Source organism: Sciurus carolinensis, chromosome 16 (assembly GCF_902686445.1).
Source record: "Sciurus carolinensis chromosome 16, mSciCar1.2, whole genome shotgun sequence".
NCBI classification, from domain to species: Eukaryota; Metazoa; Chordata; class Mammalia; order Rodentia; family Sciuridae; genus Sciurus; species Sciurus carolinensis.
Window position 1 is genome coordinate 64,273,752 of NC_062228.1, and position 24,676 is coordinate 64,298,427.

The window sequence follows — 24,676 nt, forward strand, 5'->3', positions numbered from 1 at the left end:
TTTGTACCCTCCCCACCCTACCACATACACACACAATAGATTAAGCATCTGTAAGAGAATATGGAGTTTCCTTCCAATTATTCCACATGTTTATTCTTGTATACATTTTAAAAATCAGTCATTTTGAGGGTCTTGGGATAATCCCAGCTACTTGGAGGCTGAGGCAGGAGGATCATAAGTTCCAGGCCAGCCTGGCCAATTCAGTGAGCCCCTGTTCAAATTAAAAAAAAAAAAAACAAAACTGTGAGTTCTGGGCTGTATCTCAGTGGAAGAGCGCTTGCCTAGCATGCACGAGGCCCTGCACTCCAACCCCAGCACTGCAAAACTAGAATGAAAAGGCAGAGAAAGGAAAAGGAAAGAAGAATCAATCTTTCCCAGCATCCTGAAAACATGAGGATGGACCTTCTCCTGGTCATTCGGAACCACAAGGAGAAGGTTGAGTAGATGAATCATTTTGTAGAGCTTTGAGCAGGTCACTCGCTTGAGGAGGTTTGAAGGACAATGCCTACTTCTTATCCCAAGTAAAGCTGTGCAGATGCCTGGGGCAGAGCCCAGACGTCCCAGGGTGAAAGCAAGTCTGCCCAGGTGGCTTCCGTGGAGCAGGCGAGGCCTGCATTCAGGGCCTGGCCTAGGACAGCCGCGTGCAGACTCTGGCTCAGCGGGTCTGTGTCGGGCTGGGCTCTGCAGGGCCCTGTGGATGCCGTGCCTCACCTTCCACATCCAGGGCCAGGGCGCTACCTGCGACGTGCACAGGGACAGCAAGCACAGCCAGGGACAGATTCCAGCCTGGAGAAGATTTTGCCAGCAGTCTTCAGACTGAGGAAGGAGGAAAATGGAAGGGAGGGAGGGAGGGGTGGCTGGAGCAGGAGGCGAGACTCGCAGGTGTCCCCGGAAGGGAAGGCAGCCTCCTTCTGTAGCACAGGGAGGCCACCTCACAAAGCTACCAAAGGCCGTCGGCAGGAAGGAGAAGGCAGAGGTGGATGTCGGGAGGCTCTGAATCTGGAGCTGAACCTGGAGCTGGGTGTCGGGGCTTCAGGAGGCTGGAGAAGCTAAAGGTGGACAAGGAGGCGGAGCCCAGACAGGTGCATGGATTTCCTCGCCCCTGCTGCCTCCACCGGCCTCCCCAGCCTGCGGGCGCTGCCTCTGCACGGAGCCCTGGAGGTTGGTGCTGGAGGCCTCTGGGGTGGCCCACCAGCCGAGCGCGAGCTCACCCTCCTGCCCAGCGCGTCTCCTCAGTACCAACGCCCAACACAAACACTGGGTGCTTAAAACTTGGGTGACATGTGGCTCTGGTCCTGTGTGAGGTGTGGCGTGTTATTGGAGAACTGAGGAGGTGGGAGGAGAGCACACGTGTGGACCCTCACGCCCGCGTTCACGGTCGGGACAGCTTCGCACCTTCCACCACGAAGCTAGGACACCCTGGAGTCCTCAGGCAACGTGCTGCCCAGCAACAGGAGTGGGCGACAGACATCGCCGTGAGCGGTGCTGCCCGGGTAGGAGTGGGGCGCCCACGGCCCTCACTCAGCCTGGACCCACCGAGTCCGTCTGGACGTCCAGGCCTCTAGCTGTGCTCGGCCGTCTCCTCCTCTTCCTCGGTCTCTCTCCAACGCCCCCGCCCTGGAGGGTGTCCTGAGACGCCCCTTCCTCCCATACAGCCCTCCGTCACGCAGGACGTGGGCCTCCTGACGTGGGTGAGGCTTCCAGCCCACGTTTGGAGACGAGACCGATGCCAGGGACCACGTGGAGCCACAGCATCCCAGCATGGCCTCTGCCTCCTCTCTCTGCTGGAGCAGTCTCCCGCTGGCCACAGGCCAAATGTCACACCAGGGCTGCCCACAGTGCCTTCGCTGACCCTAGAGGCCTGCGTCTGACCAGGTGCAAGGAGGACGTGGAGGAGGATGCCGCCCACGTCTACGTAGGGCCTGGAGGGCAGCGACGTGGGCTGTGGGTGACCTTGGTCCTTGCCGTCTGGGCCAACCTGGCTCCTGGTCAAGTGAGCCCCGGGCACGTCAGAGTTGTGCTCTGTGCACTGGTGGGCTCAGCGTCTGCAAGGCAGGAGGGGGTGTTGATCCCTCCATGTGCCATATGTGCTCCCCAGCAAGGCCCAGACCCCACATCACCCCTTCACGAAACGCTCCTGTTGGCCAAACCCTGCTCCTGCTTCCCCAAACTCTTTCCACCTTGACCTGGCTTTGGGCCTCCGTCCTGTCCTCCTCCAACCAGGATCCTGCTGGGTCACCGTAGTCCTCCTGCTCACCCCAGGTATCTGAAGGGGTCCCCTCCCCCACCTGTCAATCATTCCAAATGCTGCCTCCTGGGAACGCTGGCAGGCAGTAAGGGTGCATTATTAGATGTCTCGGCTTTGAGAGGGGGCGTGTTCTCAGCTGAATGAGCTACAAACCCATGATGGTCCAAGAGGTGTGAGGGTGGAAGGTGCCTTTGAGGTAAGTGAGGTAAGTGAGTGAAAAACTCTGTAGGAAGGAGCCTCTGGGCTGGGGAAGGAGAAGATCAAGTGTGCATGGAAAATCCGCAGAAATAAAGACGGGTCTCCAGCATTTTGTCCAGCACTTTCCATTCACTGGACTCTGCTCTATTTTGTTAAAGCATCATTAAAAATGTGAGGGACATTTCAGTCCTTAGGAAGTTAAAACGGGAGAAGTAGTGCTGAGTGAGAGTACAGGGGCTGTCACAGATTGTGTACAGGTGTGTGAATGTGTGCATGTGTGTGCATGTGTGTGTACATGTGTGTGCATGTGTGTGTGCAGGTGTGCGTGGAGGTGTGTGAATGTGTGCATGTGTGTGTGTGCAGGTGTGTGTGCAAATGTGTGAATGCGTGCATGTGTGTGCATGTGTGTGCAGGTATGTGTGCGATGTGTGCATGTGTGTGCAGGTGTGCGTGCAGGTGTATAAATGTGTGCAGGTGTGCATACAGGTGTGTGAATGTGTGTGCAGGTATGTGTGCATGGAGGTGTGTGAATGTGTGCAGATGTGTGTGCAGGTGTGTGAATGTGTGTGGAGGTGTGCGTGCAGGTTGTGAATGTGTGCAGGTGTGAGTGCAGGTGTACGAGCAGGTTGTGAATGTGTGCAGGTGTGTGCAGGTGTGCGTGCAGGTTGTGAATGTGTGCAGGTGTGTGTGCGGGTGTGTGTTTGCAGATCATGATGCAGCTTGGTTCCGCACAAGAAATGAAACGTCTCTGATCCGATCTGGTAAGCTGCCCTCCTCCATCACAGCGAACACGCCTGCCCTACAGGTTCAAAGGTAGCTCTTCCCAGTCACGATGGACACGCTCTCTAGGTCTGGTCCAACTGTGTCTCCCTCTCCTCAGCTCCTTCTCTGGGTGGTGTCCTGGTGAGGGAGCAGGCAGTCCAGGTGATGTTGGAGTGGGCAGCTGTGTCCTGCCGCTGGTCCTCTGGTCTGAGCTGACCAAGGTCTCACTTGCTCACCAGGTGTAGGGGGCCACCTGTGCCTGTGGGCAACGGTTGGGGGGGTCCCCCTCCCCTGCCTGCTCCCTTGGACCCAGGGACACTTGTAGAGGACTGGGCGTCCACTTCACCCAGGGTCCTGGACGTCTGTGAATACAAGCTCCCGCCCCATCTGATCAGGTGGGCTCCCTCCTTGACTGACCTGCAGGGCTCCCTGGAGTTGGTCACCAGACACGCCTCCCGGAAGTGGGAGGCGGGTACTGAGTCAAGGTGGCCCCTCCCTCCGCTGGCCACGCCACGACTCTGGGTTCACTAGCACCACCTGCTGCTGGGACCTCTGGGCGCCCACCTGCCCCTCTGGCGAGCTGGCACCTGTGTCCCCAGGTGCGAGATCAGGAGGAAGGCCAGTCCCGCCCCTGCTGTGCTGTCCCTCCCTGGCCCTCCTCCTCCCACCGCCCCTCGGGAAAGGAAACGCGGTCGTGTTTAACTTCTGTCCCGCTTTCCGGAGGCCGCGGGGCCGTGCTGGGGGTCGCCACTGGGGGTCGCGGGGCCTGGTGCGCACCTGTGCTGGGGGTGGAGGGATCGCAGCTTCGGATCCGGGTCCACCCTCTTCGAGAGCCGCCAGCCAGCTGTCGGTCCCTGCGCCAGCAGGACTCTTGGGGAAACATCCAGGGACAGAGGCGGAGAGCAGCTGGACCCCGCGACACAGGAACTCGGTCCCGCTGGGGCAGAAAAAGACACAGGGCTGGGCAGGAGGCAGAGCCCGGGAAAGCCCGCCGCAGGGCGAGCCGAAAACGCAAGGCAGACAAAGGAAGCTCGTGGACACCAGCTCTGAGCTGGGCGAGGCCCCGGGCGCTGTGGATGAGGGACAGGCTGCCTGCCCTGATGTGGGCGTCAAACCACCGAGATGGTCAACGCCGGTGGAAGAGCAGGCTGTTTCCGTTCACTCTGTCACACACACGCGCACACACACACGCACACGCACACACACACTTTTCTTTTTAAGGGGCTCCCAGGAATCACGGCTTATTTAGCTTGACATCATTTCCTCACACAGTTCCTGGCTGGGTTTTGTTGGTCCGTCTGTTTTATGTGGTGCTGGCGATTGAACGCAGGGCCCCGAGTAGCCTGGCAAGCGCTCCGCCCCTGAGCCACATCCCCAGCCCCAAGCTTGAGCTGGTCCTGTAACAGGTATGCAGGACCCTCTTATTTCCTTCTTTTCTTTAATTGACGGTTGTGTACATATGTTTGATATCCCGTGAAGGGCTTATAATTTTAAGACATGCACACGCACACAAAAAGGTTTCTGTTCCTTTGGGGTTTTTATTTGTTTTTGTTTTTGTGTTTTGTTTGTTTGTTTGTTTGCTTTGGAGACAGGCACACACATTAATCAAAGGAGGCGCTCCCGCCCCCTAGTGGTCGGCACGATACTTTTCTTTTCTTTTCTTTTCTTTTTTTTTTTTTTTCGTAGATAGTAGGATTTATTTTTTCAATTTGAGAAAACAAAACAAATCCCCCCCCAAAAAAACCCTGAAATTCTCCTCATATATATGTACAGCGTCGACATGTCCAGAGCACTCATGTTACGCAAGGTCGTTTTGCTCCAACTCTATAGCAGTCCCGTCTGTGCCACAGCGACATTTACAGTCTCATCAACAGTCATACGAACGATACACAAGAAAAAATAGACATCTTCCCGGCACTTTGTTTCCTCCCAGCACAGCCTGTTTCCACTCGTCTTCAAAGCCCAACAGGGGCTATTTGAGAAGTCATGTCCTTTCCAGATCCAAAATCAAATAATGAGAAATTTGCCATTTTGAAATAACCAAGAGTTTATTAAAGGACATAGTGAAGTTTACCCACCAAAGGATGTGTAAAAAAACTGCATGAAAGTAAAAATAAATACAGCTGTCGTAAAGCCGTCGACGTGGCAGCTCAGACACTCACACACGGAAGTGTCACTGAAGTTGTAAAGTAATTATTTATATTCAAATTACAACTTTTTGACGAATCTAATGAAAATAACCGATTTGGTAAAAGGTTTGAAGACGTCCACATTCAAGCTCGGTGGCACTTCATGCGCACTCTGGGGCGGGGCTGGCAGCAGCGATGACATATTGCTGTATTCGGACATAAGGCACTGTGATCTAAACATGCTGGACACTCACCTTATGTCAATCACCTGTTCCATACCAGTGAATTCTTGGAAATGAAAAATAATAAAAATTTCAGGACACAGTGCACTTTAATGACATACAGCATTTAAAATCCTCCAGAAGGAGGTCTGAAAACAGTCTTTAACACAAGCCTGCATCTTCAAGCACATAAAATCTTTCTTTTTATGCTTACGACACTGGATACACCCACTACTAAACCCTGATATACATTCTTAGCCATTCTCCTCTCTTCCACGAGGAGCCAGTCTTCCCGAGGCAAGCCGTGACCCGGGAGCTCGGATCAGTTCTCCCCGAGGAGCTCTGTGTTGCCCTGGTCACTCTGCTTCGGCCTCCTTCTGTTTGGCACCTGCTGGTGTGAGTATCAGGGCTTGCAGAATGTCTGACAGGGAGATAATACCCACAATGCTATCTGCGTCGTTTACTACCACCAGCCGGTGGACCTCGGCTCTCACTATCCTGTCCACAATGGTCTCCAGTGTTTCCAGCTTACTGCACTTCACAACACCTTCAAAATACTGTGATCGGTGCTGCAGGGCCTGGGTCACGGTGATGTCCAGGTTATTGTAGGTTTTCTCAGCAGCAAGATTAATTACATCAAATTTGGAATAAATATCTACGACTTTTCCTGACTCGTCCACCACAGGCAGAGCGGACACCCGTCTTTCCACAAATATGCTCAAGGCTCGGATGATGGGCGTGTCTGGGTGGATGAAGGCGATGCTGTGGTACGTCCCTATTCCCAGCTCGTCCAGGTTCTGCCTCATGAAGGCGGGCTTTGGCATATCAGACATCTTGCATCTGCAGATATATTCACTAAAGGCTTAAATGTTTCTTGTAAATAAAGCTCCCTCCATGTTTCAATCTTAAACGTTCCTCTAATTCATAAATTTGTACCATAGGTGGCTTATAATATCTATGCAGTATATTTATGAAATCTGTGATTGTTAACATTCCTACAAAACTCTGCTTTTTACTCTCCCAAAGTGGTGCTGCCCGGACACCATTGGCCACCAAGGCGAAGAAGGCCTTCTTGACTTGTAATGTAGTATCAAAGACAACAAGCTTGGAACTGGTTGGAACGATGTCATAACACTTATGTGACCTCATGAATCGCATGGAAACGCCACTTTCTGAGTCTTCTACTGCTTCTTCCTCGAACTCCAGCTTCTCCAGCATGCCGGCTTCCGCGGGTCCCGGGGCCGCCGCCAGCGCCTCCAGAGGGGGAGGAGGAGGACAGCGATCAGCATGAGCCTCGGCGCTCGTCCCCGGCCAGCAGGCCACTGAGCATCACCTTGGACGTGAGTCCTCCTTCCAGTCAGGCCTGCAGATTACTGCAGCCTGTAGACCCTTCTGCTGCAGCTTCATGAGACCTGAGCCAGAACCAGCCGGTTCAGCTGCTCCCAAATTCCTGACCCAGGACCTGGAGACAGTGTTGCTGGGCTGCCAAGCCTGGGGACTTGGTTATGCAGTGGGAGATGACCAACCCAAGACTTACAGAGTGGCCGGTCTCACTGCCCTTCTCAGGAAGTCCACCAGCTGTGGCTGGGTCTGGAGAGAAGACACATGGTCCATTCCCTGGGGTGCACATCAGAAGATAGGTGTGACAGATCTCATTCTGCACCCACCTAGGACCTCCCAGAAAGGCCCTACCCCTTCTCCTCCCCCGCTGCCTCCTGACCCATTGAGCCCCCACTTCCCCTCTCCAGGCCTGTCAGCCTTTACCTGGTGACCTCTCTCGGCTGCCCACAGCCAGGCCCAGCCTGTGCGAAAAGAACAAATCAGTACTGGGGCGGCCAGGCGGCTGAGGACTGGGCGGGGCGGGGGTCACTCCCAGGGGTCTCACCTCTCCTGTGGCCTCTGCAACTGGCCCTTGCCACCAGGGGCCCTGAGGACAGTCGGGGTCTGAGTTGAGGAGGGAGACCTTGCTCCCAGCGCCCAACAGCCCACCCAGGCTGCCCCTCCCTGCCCCCGAGTCCTACCCTGTCTCCTCCGACGCTGGCGGTGGAGACAGAAGAGGAGGAGGAGGAGGCAAAGGAGGAAGGCCAGGGAGACCCCGATGAGAATGTGGAGGTGCTCTGTGGTCAGCCGCAGAGCAGGTGTGTCTGGGAAGGGGACGGTGGTCAGAGCGTGCATTTACTGAGCGCCGCTGCAGGGCGCCCAGTGCCGTGCGGGTCAGGCCGTGCGTCTGGGGGACCTCTCGCAGTGGTGCTGCCCTGGGAGCCAGCCTCCCAGCTGACCCAGGGCCCAGGGCAGCCGCCCTCTGTGCACAGGGACGCACTCTCCCCGGCAGAGCCTGAATCCCACCACCTCAGAGGCACACCCCAGGCCTGTGTCACCAGCGTCGTCACTGTCCTCGGAAGGCAGCTGTGCAGCTCCTGGGGAGGACCCTGGAGGAGAGGGTCGGAGGCCAGAGCTGGACAGAGCCGGCTGGCCGCTCCTCCCCACCCACCTGCCTCCCACAGGACCCTGGGCTCCTCCCTCTGGACCAGCACTGCCCAGATGGGCTTCCCCACATCTGCGCTGCCCAAGCAGCGGCACCAGAGGCTGCGGACGCTCAGATGTAACCAGAGGGAAGGGAAGGAGAGGCGGTCCTCCCCTGCACTGGCCACGCTCCAAGGACTCAGCGGCCAGCGTGGCCAAGGCCATCCCTCCTGCACCAGGCAGAGACAGACGCCGCCTCCTCACCGAAGCCCTGCTGGACGGCGTCTCCCACCATGCTCTCTGCACCTCGCAGACATGGACACCCAGGAGGAAGAGTGGAACCCGGGCCAGCCCCTCCTGGTCCCCGCCCCAGAGCAGGCCCCAGCTCTGCGGTCATCTGTTCCTCAGAGCTGCCCCTGACCAGGGGAAACCAAGCACAGAGCTCCCGCCCCTCAGCTCACTGCCGCACCACGCGGGGACCAGATGAGGTCCTGGGGACTAGACCAGCACAGAGAGGGACCCCTGCGTCCCCTTTTCCCGGGTGGCGCCCTTCACTCTCTGCTCCCAAGGCTGCGTCTTTAATGTCCTTGAAGAAAGGTAGACCAAGCCGGGTGCAGTGGGCACACCTGTAATGCCAACAGCTCAGGAGGCTGGGCCAGGAGGATCGTGAGTTCAAATCCAGCCTCAGCAACTTGGTGAGACCCTAAGCAATTCAGCCAGACCCTGTCTCAAAATAAAAAGCAAAAAGGACTAGGGATATGACTCAGTGGTTAAGCGCCCTGAGTTCAATCCCTAGTACAAAAGAAAAGAAAGAAAGTCAGATCACTGTTCCCTCAGAGACCCTACCCTCAACATCTTGACCCCACGAAGGATCCAAGTTCCTGCCCTGTTCTCCACCATCACGGCCTCTGCTCTCTGACCATAAGATGCACTACAGGTTAAAATTATATGTATGCAGTGTGTGCGACCAGCATTTCCACAGCGTGAATTCTACATAAGGTCTGAACCATACAAACCAGCCACGCTGAACTATGCACGGGTCCCCAGGAGGTCACCAGGGAGCCGAAGCCCTTCTGTGGCCTGGGGCAGCCTGCAGCGCCCAGCAAAGTCACATTCTGCATGGGTTTGCAGTCCACAGCCTAGCCGTGCCCTGCACCTGGCCATCAGGTGGGTAAGGGACTGCAGGGTGTCCCAGTGAGGACATGGGCTCAGGACACGGTGCCATGGGTAAGAGACAGTCCTCTGAACACGCTCACACTCGATATTAAAGTATATAGTTAAAATTATGCACTTCTGATCTCTACTAATAATTTAATCCATGCAGAAAATGTAATCACCCGTAATAGTCACTTATCTTAATATATAAGTTATATTCAATTCTGTAATTGTACATATGTAGTACATAACCATATGGGGTTTATTTGTGTTAATTACAGTAACAAATTGTTAGCACAGTGTAACCGCATGGCTCTACCTGTAATGCGCACGCGTACACTGTTAAGTCAACTCCAGTGCTGGTGTCTTTACCGTGCAAGTGTATGTCACATGACCGTGATCTAAGCGACAGATCTGAAGCCACATGACGACCTGCAGATTCGGGTCTGCGTGTGCACCTGCACTAGCGGGACTTCTGTGTTCGCTGACATCAAGTCTCACCACTGACGCTCACAAGTCAGGCAGCGGCTTCTCTTGGCTCTGGGTGACCGTCAGCCTGCCGCCCTGGGTGCCTGGGACCCGAGATGGGGACGGGTGCCAGCTAGTGACAGAGGCGGCCTCTCTCCAGGTGCCCCGGGGGCTGGGCTGGCTTGTGTGCCCTGAGGATCCACCTGCATCCTCTGAACAGCTCCTGGCAGGTCCTACTTTTATGACTCACCCTGCACTCGTTAAACCAAGATGCAGAAGGTTGGGGGAACTGCCCGGGGCCCAGAGCGCAGGGGCAGGCAGTGCCGGCAGGGGACCCTGAACCACGCTGCACCGCAGGCCCGGGGCCCTCTGCCTGGCTCCTCCACCACGGCCTCCACCTGCCTGCTGGCACCTCTGGGCCCCTGCCCACCTGCCTGGACTCAGGGCTCAGCCTCACAGACAGTCGCCAGGTCCAGGTGAGAGGGCCTCACCCTGGAAATGAGGCGCATGGGGAAGGGTCTGCGACTGCTCCTCCGCACCAAGGTCCCTGCCACCGCCCACAAGGGAGGCTGGACCCTCTGAGGCCCCGGGAGCGGGCGCAGCTTCACTCGCTGGGCCCAGCACTGTCAGAGCCAGGGAGAAGCCGGGACTTGATCCCTGCCACCTTCCTCAGGCCGCGCCTCTCCCCAGGGCACCTTCCTCAGGGGCCACTGAGAACTTACCCTCCTCTCAGGGTCTGGGTTTGGGCGGTGGGTCCTGGGGCTCCATGCTGAGTGGCCAGCAGTGAGGCCCCGCCCCTGGGGAGCGTCTAGCTGGGGCCCCCTGGGCTGGGTCTGCCCCGGCCCCTCCAGGCCTGTGCCTTCCGCAGAGAACCGGAGTCTCTGCACGTTGGAAGTGGGGAGGCGCTGCAGGGGCCGCCTGCCCCCGCCTCCCGGGGTTGTTGTTGTATTCGATGCTGCAGCGGAGCCTGGCGCAGAGTCACCTGCATCAAGGACACCCCGGAGCCTGGGATGGGGTCCCTCACGATGGCCTACCCAGAGCTCGACTCCAAGGCCATGGGGTGGGCTGGGCCCGAGCCTCCACCCCACCCAGAGCCCTAGCGCCCCTCCAGCCGCCAGTCACCTGCAGAGGAACGGGCTCTGTGGGGACCTGCAGGCTGCAGGGACTTTGACAAACGGGTGGGCGAAGGCAGGAGCTTATTGTTTAGAGCTGGTTCCGCCAGCCTGGCCCTCTCCTTCCTGAGCATTAAGCAGAGGACACATCCGGCCATCGCTCGGCCCCAGACAGTGTCCTAAGACTCCTGAAGAGCAGAACCGGGGGACAGGAGAGAGAGCCGCTTCCTCTCCACCCTGCGGGCAGCCTCTCCCTCGGTTTCTCCCACCGGCTTGCCCTGCGGGACCTCACACAGTCAGCACTGGGCAGCTCCTCTGGCCTGGGAGACGTGGAGGTGGGGCAGTGCTGTCCTGGGCCCTGACCATCCTCTGGAGAAGGGACAGGAAGTCTGCCCAAACCAACCAAGTGCCAGAGGTACGTGTGGCAGCCATGGGAGGAAGCACACAAACATGCCAGCCCTGCCCTCCAGCCCAGGCAATGGGTCCTGCTCAAGACCAACGCTGATGAGGACGAGAGAAACCCCTGCCCCCACCAGGGGCCATCCCTGAGCAGTGAGCACCAGCTGTGTACAGTGGAGCAGGGCCTGCCAGGCCAGCTGGGCTACAGGACTCACCCAGCAGGGTTCAGCTGGCTGTGCTCAGTGGCCCTGAGGCATGCAGGTGGGCACCCAAGGGAGTGGCCATGTGCAAGGGTGGAGGATTACAGGGACACACGTCCCTGCACTATTTTGGCACTTCTGTGACTGAGCATCTGACCTCTCAAATTCAGAGAGGTCTGGATGCAATGCCATCTGTGAGACCAGCAAGTCCCCTGGAGGCCCCTTCCTTCCCTGGAACACACTCCACCAGGAGATGGCAGCAACTCCTGCTCCCTGAGGCTGAAGCCTGAGCTGAGTGTGGGAGGAAGGAGCTCACAGCACCACTGTGCAGGACTCCAATGTCTGCTTGATCTACATGGAGCCTCCCATCACTTACTCCAGGGTCAGGGCACCTGGATACCCATGAAATCCTCAGGGAAATAAGATCATGACACTTGGTGCACTAGGAAAGGCTCTTAGGGGGATATACACAATGGAGCCATCAGTGCTGATGATCCAGGAGAACTTGGGAATGTCCCCTGTCAAATGCATGTGACAAAGGGCTGAGCATGCAGCTCTGAGGTGGAGTGCTAGCCTCTATTCACAAGGCTCTGGATCCATCCCCTGCTCCAGAAATCAAGCAAGTTGGGACAAATATGCAGAGTCTGGATGCCTTCCCTGATTTAAGAGACATAGGTAGAGATGATGCATGGAGACACTCATTCTTAAGGTTTGAACAACTTTCTGTTGTTATTTCCCTGAAGAAGGGATCCATGAAGAATGAAGTTAACATCCACAATCACTGTGCACTCAGAGCACCAAATAAACAAGATTTTAGAAAAAAGAATCTTCCTGTGACATACCGTAATTAAAATTCCTAACGTACACAAAAAAAGATAGAGTTTCAAAAACCCCCAAAAATAAAATGTCAGAAACCACTTGGATGCAAACCTGTCAGAATGACTTCCTATTTCTCAGCACAAATTCTAAAAAACCAGGAGGACTTGGAATGAAGTATTGTTGTTGTTGTTTCAGAGAAACCTTTATTTCTTCCTGGACTCAAGTGCCATTGAGAACCACTTTCTGGATGGGAAAGTGGCCCAAGTGACAGACTAGATTTTGGATTTATAGGGTACAATGATGTAACCGTCGGAAGCCGTGTATGTGCACTTTTGACCGTCAGGGGCTAGTGGTGCAGGCTAGTTGTGCAGGTAAAACTTTAACTCAGGAGGGTGGCTGTGAAAAGGTTGAATCTCATTGTTCCTATTCTGGGATCCACTGTCTCCCAAAGTTTCAGTATTTGCTGTGTCTCCATTTAGGACAATTTGCCACGGGGGAAGGTCTCAGTTGAGGGCCCATTGTTAGTGGGAAAGGGTGTGTTGGGAGAGGTTCAGTGACTGACCAATTTCCCCTCCCTCCTCCCGAGCCACATGGTCCCTCGTCTTTCTGGGGAGCTGTGTTCTAGGAAAATGATTTTCCAAAGCCCTTCATTCCAGACTCTGAAGAAGGTCTGAGAATCGAGCACCAAGTCGGATCTGACTGCTGCAAGCTGAGAAGGGGCGATGGGGGGACTGGCCTTTCAGATTTCTGGAACAGAGCATGGAGGTCCACGCGGAAGGGTGTATGGGGAGGAGCTTGAGGAGCCCCCTTAGTGGTCTCAGTGAGTCGGGAGGCCAGCAGAAGAGTGGCGTTCACTGTTCCAGGAGGCAGCTGGGCCAGGCAGGTAAGCTTATTAAGAAATTGTTCCTCAATGATTCAGAGACGTCTTTATTCCTTTGTGGACTCGGACGCCATTGGGACCCATTTTCCGCATGGGGAAAATGACTGGAATGATGTGTTTTGAGCCCTGAAAGAAAGTAACTGTCCACAAAGATGGCTTTATTCAGCAAAGCCCGTCCTTCAGAAACAAATGAGAAATGAAGACCTCCTAAGATAGGCAAAAATTAAGAGAATCCACGACTACTAAAATGGCATTGTAGAAACACTGAAAGACATATTTGACACAAAATGAATAAAAAGTAATCCCCAGAGCTCACAAATGACAAATCTGTTTTGAAGACTAGCTAAGCAGATGAGAAACAAGATCAAATTAGACATCAGAAATAAATCAAAATGGTGGAAATCAATAAGCATTTCTCTATGATAGCATTAAATGTGAATGCTCTCAATTTTCCATTAAATGACATAAACTTGCAGAATGTTTTTTAAAAAATTTGTACAGACTACATTTTGATTCATTGTACACAAATGGGGTGCATCATGTCATTTCCATGGTTGTACACGATGTAGATTCACACCATTCTTGTAATCATACATGTACACAGGGTAATGGTGTCTGTCTCATTCCACCATTTTTCATAACCCCCCTCTCATTTCACTCCACATAATCCAAAGTTCCTCAGTTCTTCTCTCACTCCCCACCCTCCCCCACCCCCATTATATATCATTCTCCACTTATCAGAGAAAACATTCAGCCTTTGGTGTTTTTGGATTGGCTTATTTCACTTAGCTTGATATTCTCCAATTCCGTCCATTTATTTACAAATGCCATAATATCATTCTTCTTTATGGTTGAATAATATTCCATTGTGTATATATATCACAGTTTCTTTATCCATTCATCTGTTGAAGGGCATCTAGGTTGGTTCACAATCTAGCTATTGTGAACTTAGCTGCTATAAAGATCAAAGTGGGTTTTAAAAAGAAAACCCAACTATGTTTGTTTGCAAGAGACTTACATTATAGGCAAAGACAGCAACAGGCTGAAAGTGGAAGGATGGAAATTGACAGACCATGCAAATGAAACCTGACAATAGGCAAGAGTAGCTACTCTCATATGTAACATAGTAGAGTTCAGACCAAAGTTAATCAGAAGAGTCAAAGAGTCATGCTGATAAAGGAATAATCCAACAAAAACATATAATGGTGATAAATATTTATGCTCCAAACATTGGCATACCTCAATACATAAAAGGGACACTAGATGAATTAGATACTTAGAAAATGCTGGCGTAGTAATATTGTGTGATTTCAGCACACCACTCTTACCATTAGATATGTCATCAAGACACAAAGTCAGTAAAGCCTCCTTGAACCTGAATACTATTATAAATCAAATAGACTTAACAGACACCTACATACTATTTCCTCCAACAAGAGTTGAAAATGCTTTCGTCTTAGTTACTCAAGGAACCTTCTCCAAAAGAGACTATATTTTAGACCACAAAGCAACTCTTAACAAACACACAATAAAAGGGTATATAATCCTTGCATTTTACCTGATCATAATGGAATGAAATTAAAATTAATGCCAAAAAAACCCTACAGAAATTATACCAACATGGAGTTTGAAGGACACATATCTGAACAATGAATGAGTGACTGAAGAAATCAGGGGAGAAATTTAAAAGTCCTTAGAATCAAAGGAGAATGTTGATACAACATTCCAGAACCTGTAGGACACTATGAAGGCGGTTCTGAGATCAAAGTTGATCCTATGAGTGCTACATCAGAAAACCAGAAAGGCCCCAAATTAACTACCTAAGGATCTATTGAGACCTTTCAAACACAAGATCAAACACATTTCAAAACCAGTAGAAGAAAGAAAATAATTACAATCCGAGCTGAAATCAATGAAACTGAGAATGAAAAAACAATACAGTGCTGGGTTGTAGCTCAGTGGGTCGATCGCTTGCCTAACATGAGTGAGGCACTGGATTTGATGCCTAGCACGATATATAAATAAAATAAAGGTCCACTGACAACTTAAAAATACTTTTAAAAAACAATACAAAGAATGAATGAAGACCGTTGTTCCCAAACATTCAAGATTGGTGCGACTTCAACCAAATCAACTAAAAGAAGAAGGAAGATCTCAATTTTAAACAAATAGAGATGAAAAAAAGAGAAATTACCACAAAAATTCAGAACATCATTAGGGATGATTTTGAAGATTGGTACTCCAATAAACAGGAGTTTATTACTACCTAGAAGAATTGGATCTATTTCAACATATATCTGACCTGACAAAGTTGAATCATAGAAAACCTAAATAGACCAATAACTAGTAATAAGATAGAAGCAGTATCAAAAGCCTTCTAACAAAAAAAAAAAAAAACACAAGACCAGATGGATCCTCAGCTGAGTTCCACCAGACCTTTAAACAAGAACTCATTTCAATGCTCCTCCAATTATTTCACAAGGGATGCAGCACTTTCATATTTATTTTGTGACCAATATCACACTCATATCAAAACCACATGAGGACACATCAAGGAAAGTAAACTACACATGGATATTTCTCCTGAACTTAGATGCAAAATTCTTAATACAACATTGGCAAATAATAGTCAAAAAGAGACTAAGAAGAATATGTTGTCCCAAGAATGCAAGGGTGGTTTAACATCTGCAAAGCAATAAATGTACTTTACCACAAAAAATTATAATTTATAATTTATAATTCTCAATAGAATTAAGAACAAAATCACTACTAGTCTCAATAAATGCACAGAAACCCCTTGACAAAATTCAGTGCCCATTTGTGATAAAAACACAATCCTATTCACAAAGATCTCAAAAATTATAAAATACCTAGCAACAAAACTAATCTTGGTGGTGAAAGACCTCTAGAATGAGACTATAGAACATTATGGAAAGAAACTGAAGAACAAGCAAGAGGATGGAAAGGCTTCCCAAGTTCAAGGAAAGACAGAACTGATAGTATTGAAATGACCACACTACCAACAGCAATATACAGATTCTATGCAATTCCCATCAAAATACAAATATTGTTCTTTACAGAGCTAGAAAAAAAAAAACAGTTCTAAAATTCAATTCGAAAAAAAAATTCCAGAATAGCCAATGCAATTCAAAAAGAAAAATTATTGGTGACATCACAATACCTGATTTCAAATTATACTACAGAGCAATAGTAAAAGAAAAACAAAAGAATCCAATAAAACCTGCATGGTACTGGCATAAAACAGTCACAGCCCAGTGGAACAGGAGGGAAGACACAGAGACAAACCCACATGCTTACAGTCATCTGATGCTTGACAAAGGTGCCAAGACCTATATATTGGAGAAAAGATAGACATTTTAATAAATGGTGCTGGGACAACTGTCATCCACATGCAGAAGAAGGAAACTAGGCCCTTATCTCTCACCCTGCCCAAAAGATAGCTCAAAATGGATCAAGGATATCAGAATTAGACCAGAAGAATGCAACTCAGAAGACATAGGGTCAACCCTCCAGCACACAGGCACAGGCAACAGCTCCTCCACAGAACCCCTAAGGCTCAGGAAAGAGGGTCCAGGCTTATCAATGAGACGGCAGCAAATTAAAAAGCTTCTTCACAGCAGAGGAATCAATTTAGAATGTGAAGAGAGAACCCATGGATGGGAAAAACATCTTTGCTAGCTACTCTTCTGACAGAGGATTAATATCCAGAAGATATAAAGCCCTCAAAAAACTTAGCATCAAAAAAACCCCACACAATTAATCAATGAGCAAATGAACCAAACACTTCTCAGAGAAGATGTGCAGTGATCACCAAATACATGAAAAATGTTCAACATCATTAGCAAATAGGGAAACCAAAATCAAAACTGTAATGAGATTTAAACTCCCGTCAGGCAGATGACAGTCATCAAGAATATAAAAAATAGTAAGTGCTGGAGAGGATGTGCAGAAAAAGGAGCATTTTCACACGTTTATGAGAAATTGTGAACCAATTAGTCCAACCAACATGGAAATCAGTATGGAGGATCCTCAGAGGACGAGGCATGGAACCACCATGGGACCCAGCTACACACTCCTCAGTATTTCCCTGAAGAATCAACGTCATCTTCCTGCACTGACACACCCACACCCACGGTTGACAGCAGCACAACTCACAACGGCCATACTAGGGAAGCAGCCTCGGTGTCCTTCAGTGACGACTGGACCAAGAGCATGTGGGGCACACACAGTGGAGTCGTATTCAGCCATAAAGAGAATGAAACGGTGGCGTCTGCAGGAAATGGATGGAAGCAGAGGGCAAGGTGTTAAGTGGAATCAGCCAAACCCAGGATGTCAAGGGTCGTACGTGTCCTCTCACCTGAGGAAGCTGGAGAGGGAAAAGGGAAAGAATGGAGGGATCTGATGTAAATCAAAGCTAGACCAGCAGAGTCGTGGAAGGGGCCGGGGACACGAGGAGGGACACAAAGTGGAACACCTGGTGACAGTGGTCCCGTCACAGTGCTGTACTGAAGGGGAGAGAGGAGGAAGGCATGGAGGGGAAAGTTGGATGAAAGAACCCAGAAAACAGCTGTGGACACAGGAGCTCACACAGGAGAGTTTATTAAGCAGAAGATCCGAGTGTCCACCCTGAAGGGCGAGAGAGAGAGACAATGGCGGGCCCTGCTCCTCAGCAGTGGAAGTTGGCGGCTGAAAACGATCCACCAATGACTGAGGAGGAAGTTCCTGGGCTAACGATCCGGAAGGTCATGAGTTATGTCAATGGTTGTTCACAGTCCTTAACAGTCTAGGTTGTAAAGTGGTGTGGGGCAGAATCAGGGGACACAGGGTGCAGGCCTGAGAACCCACTGTGCCTTCACTGTGGCCACAACACGGAGAGAGAGGGGACACTAGGGGGTGACAGTGGCCTAGTCACACTGCTGTACTGAGGGGAGGGGGAAGTTGGATGTGCTGCTACAGAACAAGAAAGGGACGATCACACAGGGCACTGCTCAGCTGAGAGACCCACACTGAAGACCAGGACAGGGCCAGGAGCCTCCCTGTCCCTGCCCCTCTCTGTGCCCCCAGCAGAGCTCCAGCTGACTGCACAGCCAGGTGCTCAGGGTCTGCTGCTCTGTGCCCACCTGAGGGGGGACCTGCATCTTCCCTAAACCATCTCCAGGGCTGGGAGACAATGACCCTGGATAAGACCCCAGAACCCAGTGCCAACGATGGACAGAAGGAGGCCCTGAGAAGGGAGGACCAGCCCCAGGTCACCGTCACCTGGAAGGGGCTGGCTCAGGAGGGCACCAAGAGCACTGGCTGCTGCCTCCTGGCCCTGCAGGGATGAGGACAGATCAGGCAGACAGTGGAGGGGTGAGGACAGGCACCATTGCTGTCTGAGCTCCTGCAGGGAGCCCAGGCCCACCCCACACAGTGCTGGGGAAACAGGAGTCAGGATATCAGGGGGAGGGCATTTCCCCTTCCTGTGGGCTGCTGTGTGACACCCCATGACAGGCAGAACCCAGCCTCCATGTGGCCACACCCTGTGTCCCTCTGTCCTGCCAAGCCCAGGGACATCCTCCATCTGCACAGCCAGGACCTGGGAGGAGACGCCATGACCCCCACCCTCACGGCCCTGCTCTGCCTTGGTGAGATGTGAAGAAGGGGAGGGGACACCCTGTTCTGAGAGGGACCCCAGCCCACAGCCAGCCCTGGCCATCAGGGGACACAGGGCCCAGGAGGCTCTGGGGAGGAGAGGGCCTGCTCAGGCCTCAGGGCTCCCCTCTCACAGGAACTCTCTTCCAGGGCTGAGTCTGGGCCCCAGGACCCGAGGGCAGCAAGGTGAGTGTCCCCAGCTGGCCCAGGTCCTGCTCCTCCCTGGGGACCAGGAGCCACCCTGGGCAGTGGATGGAGAACAGCAGCTGTGGGCTGAGGCTGGGGAGCCTGGAGGGAGCTGGGCTGAGGGCTGGGATCTGAGGGGCTGTGCTGGGACCCAGCCTCTGATTCCCTTGCAGGGACCCTCCCCAAGCCCACCCTGTGGGCTGAGCCAGGCTCTGTGATCACCTGGGGGAGGCCAGTGACCCTCTGGTGTGAGGGGACCCTGGAGGCCCAGGAGTACCGTCTGGAGAAAGAGGGAAGCTCAGTGCCCTGGGACACAAAGATCCCACAGGATCCCAGGAACAAGGCCAAGTTCCCCATCCCAACCATGACTGAGCACCATGCAGGGCGATATCAATGCTACTATTACAGCCCTGCTGGCTGGTCAGAGCGCAGTGACAACCTGGAGCTGGTGGTGACAGGTGAGAGGACACTTGGGGTCCCAGCCCCTGGCTCTGCCCTCAGGAAGGGGGTCTGCTCCCTGGTGTCCCTGTCACAGCCCAGCTGGGGACAGTGTGGAGGAGGGAGCCCATTAACACCTGCCTCCTTCTCTGCTAGGATCCTACAGCAAACCCAGGCTCTCAGCCCTGCCCAGCCCTGTGGTGACCTCAGGAGGGAATGTGACCCTTCAGTGTGGCTCACGGCAGGGATATGGCAGGTTTGTTCTCACTAAGGAAGGAGGACACAAGCTCACCTGGACCCTGGACTCACAGCAAGACCCCAGTGGGCAGTTCCAGGCCCAGTTCCCTGTGGGCCCCGTGACCCCCAGCCACAGCTGGACCTTCACATGCTATGGCAGTTACAGGAGAACCCCCCAGGTGTGGTCAGAACCCAGTGACCCCCTGGAGCTCCAGGTCTCAGGTGAGGAAACTACACCTTCCCTGACACAGTTGGGGACATGCAGCAGGTTGTGGGGACCTTTATGTTAGACAGCCCCAGGTGAGAGAGAGGATGAGGGAACCTGGGACCACATGGCCAGAGACCCAGGGTGTGAGAGAGTGACCTGCAGGCAGGAGGGAGGCAGGGTTGGCAGGTCCTCCCTCAGCCCAGGCTCCTCTTCCCTCCAGGGCTGTCCAGGAAGCCCTCCCTCCTGACCCAGCACAGCCCAGTCCTGGACCCTGGAGAGAATGTGACCCTCCAGTGTCACTCAGACAGTGGCTATGACAGATTTGCTCTGTCCAAGGAGGGCGGACAGGACCTCCCACAGCTCCCTGGCCAGCAGCTCCAGGCTGGGCTGTCTCAGGCCACCTTCCTTCTGGGCTCTGTGAGTGGCTCCCATGGGGGTCGGTACAGATGCTACGGTGGACACAGGCTCTCCTCTGAGTGGTCAGCCCCCAGTGACCCCCTGGACATCCTGGTCACAGGTGAGGAGCCCAGTGTGTGCAGTCAGGGATCCAGACTCTGTCCATTCCTGTGTGGGAGCCCCAGGAGGTGATGGGCAGGGTGAGGTGTGGGGTCTCAGGAGGGAGAGAGGCAGGGAGGGTCAGGGAGGGGCAGAGAAGACAGAGACAGGGAGGCACAGGGAGAGGAAGATCAGAGACCCTGAGCCAGACAGAGAGCACAGGTCCTCAGAGAGGCCCTGGTGAGGTCTCAGCTCAGAACAAGCTGGGGTCCCCTCACCCCTCCTTCCTCTCTCTAGGACAGCTCCCTGCCTCACCCTCCCTCTCAGTGCAGCCGGGTCCCACAGTGTCCTCAGGAGAGAACGTGGCCCTGCTGTGTCAATCAAGGATCCAGTGGGACACCTTCCTTCTGGTCAAGGAGGGGGCAGCTGATCCCCCCCTGCGTCTGAGACCAGAGTCCAGGGCTCCAGGGTTCCAGGCAGAATTCTCCATGAGAGCTGTGACCTCAGCCCTGGCGGGGACCTACAGATGCTATGGGTCTCAAAGCTCATCCCCCTACCTGCTGTCATGGCCCAGTGCCCCCGTGGTCCTGGTGGTCTCAGGTGAGTGACCCCTGACCCCATCCTCTGTGAGCTAGGGGTTCACTCAGGGCCCTGCCCAGGACAGCTCTGGGTGGTGGGAGTGAGGGGCCCTGGGAGGGTCAGCCAGCAGGATCCACCCCTCAGAGAAGAGGCGCCACTGGGTCCTCCAGCATGTGCCCCACCCCATCACTGAGTTAAGAATGTGGGGGTGGGCACAGGGGGTCCTGGGGAGGCCAGGCAGGTGCAGGAGGATGAGCAAGGCAGGTCCCAGGGTCAGCTGCACCCCTCACCCTCCTGTTGTCCTCCTACCCAGGATCCTCTGGGATCCCAGCCCTTAGCTTTTGGTCCCATCCCCAAGTCTGATCCCTGAGGACTCAGGAACACCCGTAGCCAGGACTCCCCACCCCACCCTGTCCTGGCTGTTCTCAGTCTCCAGAGGACCTCGGGTCCTCCTCAAACCCTCAAGGACAGATTAGTATCCAGGGACCTGAGGATCTGCCAGAAATGGGGGTGGGGACACCAGGACCCGTGGCTCAAAACTTGGAAGCAAGAGGGTGAGGTCAAGGCACAGGTGACACTGGGTCCCAGTCTAGGGACGAGCGGCCAGCTGAAGTGGGGAGCAGGCAACCCAGCCCTCACCTCCCACCCACCCCAGGAGGCCCTGAGGAGCAGCCCCTCAACCCCACGGACCCAGGACCCCAGCGTGGTAAGTGAGGGGCTCTGGCAGGAGGTGGGTCCCAGGACAGGGCTGAGCTGGGGTGGAGCAGCCTCCTCTGGACACGCTGACCTGGACAGCCCCTCCCCTTGGGCTCAGAGTCCCGAAGTGCAGAGGAGAGGCCTGGCCCTGACCTTCAATTCCCCTCAGTGCTGACCTGGGCTGTGCCCTGCTGGAGAGGAGGCACCCAGGGAAGCCCCAGGACCTGAACCTGCAGGCACTGTCCTCTCTGTGCAGTGACAGTGACCCTGTGCAGGGAGGGCTCAGGGCCATCAGGGTGTCCAGGCTCCTTCCCTGCAGCTCAGGCTGAGCTCTGGTGGAGGGAAGGAGACTGGAAGTCAGACTCCCCCAGCTCAGGCCCCAGCTCTGCTGCTCCTGCTGTGGACCTGGGTGAGCCTCAGTTTCCTCATAGCTCTGTGCCTAGAGGACTGAGGCCATGTGGTGTGATGGAGAGGGATGCAGGTGACTTCTGCCAAGGCCCAGCATGCTGTGCATGAAGTGGCCTCTCTTCAGTCACAATGTCCAGGGACTGGGAAGGGCCAGGAGGTTCCTGTCCAAGGCTCAGAGCCTTTCTCCAGCTTTTCCTCCTGCTCTTCCTCCTCCTCCTCTGACACAGGGGTTGTGGGCCCAGAGGACCAGCCCTCACCCCTGACCACAGGCACTCAGCAGGGTATTCAATGGAAACTACTCTCCAGGGGACGTGGTCACCTAGTCCAGAGACCCAGGCTGGGCAGAGCACACAGGACAGGAGAACCCCTGAACCAGGGGCCACTTTCCCCACCAGCCCTGAGCTCTGGGGCTCAGCTGAACTTGCTCCAACGTGACTCAGACACAGTGCTGAACTCACCGAGCACAGTGAGGGTGAAGAACCAGGGAGAAGAGCAGAGGGGACACGAGCAGCAGGGAAGGGCTCTCAGGGGCTCCGTAGAGTCCTGTGTGAGAAGAGCCCAGGGTGGGGGTCCAGGCAGGACACGGTCCTCGACTTCACACAGCCCCTCCTCTACCTTGATTCTCAGGAGACACTGAAACCTTCCGCCCATCACAGAGCAGCTCAGACCCCAGGACAGGGAGTCAGGAGGATTCTCAGCCCTGGGGCTGGTTCTGAGGGTCCAGTGCTGGCTAGGGGGGCGGCTTTCCTGGGTGGATGTGGGGGATCCTGGGGTGATTTGGGTCTGCCCTGACCTCTGCCCTGTGTGTCCACATGCCCAGGCTCCCCTCCCCAGGATTACACAGTGGGGAACCTCATCCGGATGGCCATGGCTGCCTTGGTCCTGGTGGTCCTCGGGATCCTGCTGTTTCAGGCTCAGTATGACCAGAGAGGGACCCAAGATGCAGCCAGGAGGTGAACAGCAGAGAACAGGCAGCACCCAGAGTGCAGAGTGGGAGATGAAGGACCATCCAGAGGTCTGCAGACCACCTGGCTCAGCTGGGGCTGCACCCTGACCCTGTCCAGGCAGCAAAGGTGGCTGGGTCAGGACGGCTGGGTGCTGGTTGCACAGTCTTCCCCACAGTGCTGTGAGCACACAGGGCTGGCCCACCGCTCTCTGCAGCCCTCCAGCAGCCTGTCCCCCTCGGGGGCTGTCTGTGCAGCTTCCCTGAAACACGGGAGGTGGAGCCACAGGCTGGTGTCTGAGGACTGAGTAACGGGTGCTGGTACTGTGGCATGGCTCTGAAAAAGTCACGTGAAAAACCCGGGAGTCCTGCTGAGTGTTTGCTGTTACTGTCCACGTCCCTCCTGGCCACCTCCACGTGCCCAGGTATTACCAGGTCACCCAAGTGCTGGCTCTAAGTCCAGATTCCTCTGCTCACTGCTGGACTTAGAAACCATCCAGCTGGAACTTCTAGAGTCCCCTGTCTGGCATGGCTCCCTGGGTCCTGCAGGGTTTCCTTTCTTCATTGAATCCCTAGGTCCTCGCATTGCCCATGGTGACACTGTGAACAAGCTGATCCCCTCCTTCCTCCCACCCGGACACCTAGCTCCCCTCACTCCTGTCCCTGGGTCCTGGGGACAGGAGCACAAGGCGGAGCCTCAGGGGCTCCTGGCTGCCCTGATGGAGTGGGAGCAGGTGGCTTCTCACCTCAGCTGGGACCTGGGCCTTGGCTCTCTGGGCTCTTCCTAGTCAGGGTGAGGCTCTGCTCCTCTCCTGACTCACTGAGGGCTTTTCTCTGACAAATGCATGTGGACCCTGAGCAGGGCTTTTCCTCCAGCTGTGAGGTGACTTGCAGGGCACGTTCCTTGTCACCCGTTGCTGTGATGGATCACATTAATGGACTTTGGATGATGAACTGCTCTGCACACCTGGGACACGCGCCCCTTGGTCACGCTGTGTGACTCTTTTGCACCTGCTGGTTGGATTTGCTGAGCAGGTGTGTCCCACTGAGCCCTCGCCCTCCTGCTGAGAAACGCATCACTGGACAACACTGTCCTGCAAACACCACCCAGGGCCTCACACGGAGCCCCAGGCAGTGACGTCACTAGGTGACCAGGCCTCTGGGGACCCAGTCAGGAGGTGGTGTGCTGGACTGGGATGCTGTGCAGTGAGGGCCTCTTCTGTGGAGCGTTGTGCCCTGTCTCCATGGGGATGTCCAGGGTGCTGTCCTTCCCCGGGAAGTCCTTGTGTGGTGTGGTGTCAGATGCTGCAGGCCTCTGGGAGTGACTTAGGACGCTTCCCTCTGCTTCCTCTCCTGGGTGGGGCACAGGATGGCACAGCGTCCCCTCCAGAGCTGGCGGGGCTCCTCAGCACCCACCAGGCCTGCCCTTCATTGGTAGTCCACGTGGCTGCTGGAGGTCAGTGTGCTGCCCCAGGACCTTGGCTTAGCATTTCCTCAGGGCAGGTCAGCTGCCGGCAGGTCCCCTAGAGTGGACGTGAGCCAGCCGCTCTCTGTCTCCACCTGGGAGGGGACCTGGCAGGGCAGGGCTGGGGGCTGCTGCTCTCTCTCTCCTCCCTTCTCTCTCCCAGCCTCCAGCTGCCCCCTGGGTTCTGAGTGGTCCTGGCAGAGCCTGTGTCCCTCCCTGTGCAGGTGGTGAGGTTTCCACCACTACCTGGCTTCCTGCAGCCTGAGCTCAGTGCCCAGGGTGGTGCTCCTGCCTGGTCCTGTTCGGTGACCC

General features: G+C 54.3%; 1 protein-coding gene and 1 pseudogene across 1 annotated transcript in view; one reads left to right on the forward strand and one right to left on the reverse strand.

Annotated features, from left to right (window-relative positions):
• Positions 1-5,433: 5,433 nt before the first annotated feature.
• Positions 5,434-6,806, reverse strand: LOC124966942 (5'-AMP-activated protein kinase subunit gamma-2-like; annotated as a pseudogene).
• An 11,862-nt stretch (positions 6,807-18,668) lies between these two features.
• LOC124966922 (leukocyte immunoglobulin-like receptor subfamily B member 3) overlaps positions 18,669-24,676 on the forward strand; it is a 106,771-nt gene continuing 100,763 nt past the window's right edge. The window contains exons 1-7 of the mRNA XM_047528815.1: positions 18,669-18,702; positions 18,860-18,895; positions 19,069-19,353; positions 19,490-19,792; positions 19,999-20,295; positions 20,571-20,873; positions 21,508-21,558. Of these exons, the coding sequence (XP_047384771.1) occupies positions 18,669-18,702; positions 18,860-18,895; positions 19,069-19,353; positions 19,490-19,792; positions 19,999-20,295; positions 20,571-20,873; positions 21,508-21,558 (1,309 nt within the window). The remainder of the gene's footprint in view (positions 18,703-18,859; positions 18,896-19,068; positions 19,354-19,489; positions 19,793-19,998; positions 20,296-20,570; positions 20,874-21,507; positions 21,559-24,676) is intronic.